The 5,000-nt window shown below is 43.5% G+C and overlaps 1 protein-coding gene across 1 annotated transcript in view; it reads left to right on the top strand.

The window, feature by feature from the left end:
* Window positions 1-5,000, top strand: part of LOC137967859 (NACHT domain- and WD repeat-containing protein 1-like) — a 35,100-nt gene that overhangs the window by 9,153 nt on the left and 20,947 nt on the right. The window contains exons 3-4 of the mRNA XM_068814455.1: window positions 3,274-3,469; window positions 4,917-5,000. The exon at window positions 4,917-5,000 is cut by the window's right edge and continues 470 nt beyond it. Of these exons, the coding sequence (XP_068670556.1) occupies window positions 3,274-3,469; window positions 4,917-5,000 (280 nt within the window). The remainder of the gene's footprint in view (window positions 1-3,273; window positions 3,470-4,916) is intronic.

Here is a 5,000-nt window from a genome sequence, read left to right on the forward strand (position 1 = left end):
CCATGGTTACTCTTGAACACTATTAGTTTCACAAGGACTTAAGGAAATGATACTAGGATCTTACCCTAGATGCCCCTTAGAGCGACGGTATGATAAGCCAAGCATGACAAATTTAAAATACATGCGAGTTTAAGAAATTACTGCATGAGAAATTGAGATCACTATACGTGAATGAAAAACTGCCAAGCGAGATTAGAAATTACCCTTCGAGAATGAAATACCATTAATCGAAAATAACGATGATGCAACAATATACCGAGAAATCTGCATCATATGACGAGACTAAGAAATCGTTAGGTGAGAACAGAAACCGATAGACCTCTTTCATAATGGCGGCCAAATAAAATATTCTTTTGTTTTAATGCTAATAAGCCCTTCTAGCCTCGCTATGACGAGCAAATTTCAAAAGAATATTTGTTTCAAAATGAGGGCAGTAGGTCTAATTAACAAAAATACAAAAGAATATAAAGTAGGTCGGCATTTATGAAAGTGGTCTATAAGGGTTGAAACGTGTAACGCGGGTTTACAGCTTCCGAATATTCAATGCTAAGTATGGAAACCCTTCGCTCCAGTTAATTTCGCGGGAGAACATTGGTGGTATTGCGTCACGGTGGTCTTGCGAACTGATTGGTTGAATGTTTCTCTCTTGTTGTTCCAAATATGCTACTTAGCAAATTGAATATTCGGAAGCTTGTTTCCCAGCACACAAGGGGCCGTTACACGTTTTAACCCTTATGGTTTTCTGTTGAGAATCAGTCAAGTTTTTTTCTGAGCCGGTGAGCACCACCCAGTCAGCGGAATGCAGTTTGGCGGCACTCCCGCCCGCCATGCTTTCCTTATCTTCGCTTTCGGGAATTGAAAAAACTTACCTCTCCAAGATCAGGCAGCAACACTTTATCAGGTCGTGTATAAACAGGCTTGTTCCTGAAAAGGCGATGTAAGATTACACCAGTAATCCCTTCTTGACCTAGTGCAAGCGTCAGCTTATAAACGAGCTTATTGTGGACCGACACAAGTATTTTTATGTCCACCAGGCGAGGAATCTTTTCTCCAAACGCCTCCATTTAGGTTGCCCCGACCAGTACTTCGCTCATGCCTTTTGAAAACTGACATGCACTGACCACGTAAGCATGCTCAGTTAATGCCACTCTTTCCTTTGCGCGGTACAATACTTGCTCCTGGGCCAGGAAGTAATATCAAATCACACCGCATGAATGGAGTGATTTCTTTCGCCTTGGATCTTGACCGATTTGTCCTGTTTCTTGTATTGGAGGTGCCAATTCGTCTCATGTTCGTGAGGCGCCTGAAATTCGAAGAACTTGCAATTAATTCGGATTTGGGCTCGAGCTTGGATTAACTTGCGAGCGGCCAAAAACACGGGATACTTAGCATTTAGCCTGCAGTGCAGGCGTCTTGTTGGGCAGGTCGAGTTCGCGTTACAATCCTGCGACCGCCATTTTATAGACCGCGCCATGCTTTTTCTTTCCTACCACTCACCCCCTTGGTAGAACTTAAATTCTCTCTCCAGTCTTCCACTGCATGAAAAGTTCAAGATGGCGGGTGAACTTTTTACGATGTCAGCGCTCGCTCGAAGAAATCGCGCCTGCTCTGCAGGCTACTTGGCATTTGACACTCGATGTTGGCTGAGGCATTTGATCTGTTAATCCCCGAAAGCGAAGGTATGGAATGAATCAACGATGAAATGATATGTGAAGTGGATCATAGATTGAACGGATGGATCATAGCTTTACTTGATTTCATAACCGCAGTTCAATGTATGATCCATTTCATATATCATTTTAAAATCGTTGACTCATCCCTCACGGAAACATGAGAACCCACAAATGACCACAGGCGCACCAAGCTCAGTGTGAGCATGGCCAACAAAAATATTCATGAAATGATATGTGAAGTGGACCATAGATTGAACGGATGGATCATAGCTTTACTTGATTTCATAGGTAAAGTTAAAGTCTGCTTACGAGCCTAGGAAGGCCCATCAGGCCGGCGCTTATCTCCGGTTTCTGTAGCATGAAGCGACTAGGAGTATTTCTACTCCTCCCTGGATGGGATGCCAATCCATCGTAGGGTTACTCCCAGCATTAAATTCGCCGGTACCCGTTTATACTCCTGGGTGGAGAGAGGCACCGTGGGAGTAAAGTGTCTTGCCCAAGAACACAACACAATGTCCCCGGCCAGGCCCCGAACCCGGACCACTCGATCCGGAGTCGAGCGCACTAACCATGAGGCCACCGCGCCTCCCAACACTTGATTTCATAACCGCAGTTCAATATATGATCCATTTCATATATCATTTAATCGTTGACTCATTCCTCACGGAAACATGAGAACCCACAAATGATCACAGGTGCACCAAGCTCAGTGTGAGCGTGGCCGACAAAAATATAAGGATTTGTATGAGAATCCCGATAAAAAGCTTAAGAAGATAATTATATGAAAAAAATCTCGATTAAAAAGCTAACCTTATTGCCATCGTGGATAGCTTCCTTCCTGTGTGGTTCTTTTCCGGATCCGACGCGATTTAAACCATTTCACAATTTCGTGGTTGCCAACGGTTATAATAAAATCCCAAGGCTGGAGACTAAATTCTAAGGTGCCACCAGTTTGAGTCAAATATTCCTGGATAAAATATTCCCACGGTCACAATTTCACATCAGAATCAATTGACAAAGATTGAACTTTTATCTCAACCCACCATCAACGCAATAGCAGTCCTGCGAGCAACGTCAGGCGGTGAATATTGCAACAAAACAGCGTGCGAAGGCGGTGCTTTAACTTTATAACACCATAGTGGCCACGGCTTTGACCGTTGATAACAAACTGACTCTTGCCGGGGTGGTGGACCGTAGTTTGTCAACCGCAAAATTTCTTTATTCCCCTGGGTCTATTGGCATGACTGCATTGACTCTGTCGTCCAAGCACAGTCACGCCTCCTTCGTGTTGACAAAGTTCAAACACACTCGCAAAGCCGGAAAGTATTTAAAGATGCGAGAATGAAAGCCGTAGTAAACAAACTTTTGCGCATTCATGCCTCTTTTATCAGTTATAGCATTTTGTACGTAGTAGGCTGTTTGCGATCGTAACTGTATTTATCAAGCCTTCAAGGAATTAACATTAATTATGCAAATAAAATTTGTTCCCGTAGTTCGGGAGACCCAGGGAAATAAAATTGCGCTTGATAAACTACGGGAACATAGCTTCCCTTGATAACCACATTTTCGTCTTTTTTGTTGGTTTTTTTTGTTTTGTTAGGTTCTCCCTCCCTCAGAGGTTCTCCCGGATATCCTGGATCCGAGGCTTGTTCAAAAGACTGTTCGTATTTTCCTGAGCTCAACCTTTACTGATACCCGGTTGGATAGAAATGAACTTATGCAGGAAGTATTTGAACCAATCAGAGACTTGTGTCAGCAGCGTGGTGTTGCGTTTGAAGTAGTGGACTTACGATGGGGTAAGAACAGTTTAGTGCAACTACTGACCAAAGGGGAATCTACTACAGAAAATTTTTGGCACGGCTCCTGTGAAATTGGCACAGGTGCCAAAAAAGAGCACAGCAAACTTTGCTTACACTACACCATTTTTACCGTACCAAAAATACCGTACCAAAATTTTTGGGTCCACGTAACTTCTCATGGAGCCATGCGCAGTTCAACTATAATGAAGAACGTCCGCGTGATTTTGGTGGAGAATGAGCCGCCATCTTGAAATGTACTTAAAAAAAACCGCTAGCCTATTATTAATTTATGACTTAAGGCTCAAATTTGGCCCTTTCAAGTGTTTACACTACTTGTTCTATCCGAACCGTGCCTATTTTTTCAGCATCTGTACCATTTTCACCGGTGCTCGGACTACCTCGCCGAAGGTCCCAGCACGGGTAAGAATTTTGGTTCGGCACGGATGAAATTTGGTACTGACGGGTTGTTTACACTGCAAATTTTATCCGAGCCGAACCTCTTTTTTTTGGCACCCGTGCCAATTTCACCCGAGCCGTGCCAAAAATTTTCTGTAGTGTAAACCGGGCTTTAGTTAGGTGGTATTTTGGACCATTCATATGTATGCTGGAAAACACGGAAAAGTACTAGCTTTAAGTAAGCGGATCGCCCTTCGTCCAAGCATTTTGGGTCTAAAGTATTTTTGATTCATTTGGGAAAGAATCCGATCACTAAAGGCTGGTTTTCACTGGCGACGGAGTCGGAGTCGGAGTCGTTATCAGAGGCGCAGAACGATACGATCTAGGGAAAGTCAAACGGTCGGAGTCGGAAGCAGAATACCAATTCCACTTACGACTCCGTCGCCTACGATCCAGTGAAAACTGCATTGTCGGAGTCGGAAGCAGAAGCGGATGAATAAACCAATCACAAACATCGATTCCAAGCATTGCTTCTGCTTCCGACTCCGACAATCTAGTTTTCACTGGATCATAAGCGACGGAGTCATAAGCGGAGTTGGAAGAAAATGGAAACGTTCAGATTCTTCCGACTCCGATTCCGTCGAGCTTATGACTCCGCTAGCGCTTATGACTTCGATCTTTGATTTTCACTAAGTCATAAGCGCTCTTACGATTCCGACTACGACTCCGACCCCGTCGCTAGTGAAAACCAGCCTTAATGGGAGTAAGAGCTTCTCCAAAACCTCGAATGTGTGATCTACCAGTTAGCTCAGTATGTAGAGTGACCTTTTTAAGAGTATCGGGCTTTGCATAATTTGATTGCAAATATTATTTCCTTCGGGTTAAAGTTCACAGTTCAAAGTTATTCTTTAGTGGGAATGCATGCCAGATTTAAGTATTAAGAAAAGTCGTTCTATCTATCGGGTTTTACAGGATATACATGTGGCTTGTCTTTTGTCTGTCAGCCTTGTGTAGTAATTAGAATTAAATTGCTTTCTGTTGCAACCAGGTGTACGCCAAGAGTCAGTGGACGACCACCGCGTGGTAAACATTTGTATGGAAGAAATAAAGCGTTGTCAAGAGATATCGCTTG

This window comes from Montipora foliosa, chromosome 8 (genome assembly GCF_036669935.1).
Source record: "Montipora foliosa isolate CH-2021 chromosome 8, ASM3666993v2, whole genome shotgun sequence".
Classification (NCBI taxonomy): domain Eukaryota; kingdom Metazoa; phylum Cnidaria; class Anthozoa; order Scleractinia; family Acroporidae; genus Montipora; species Montipora foliosa.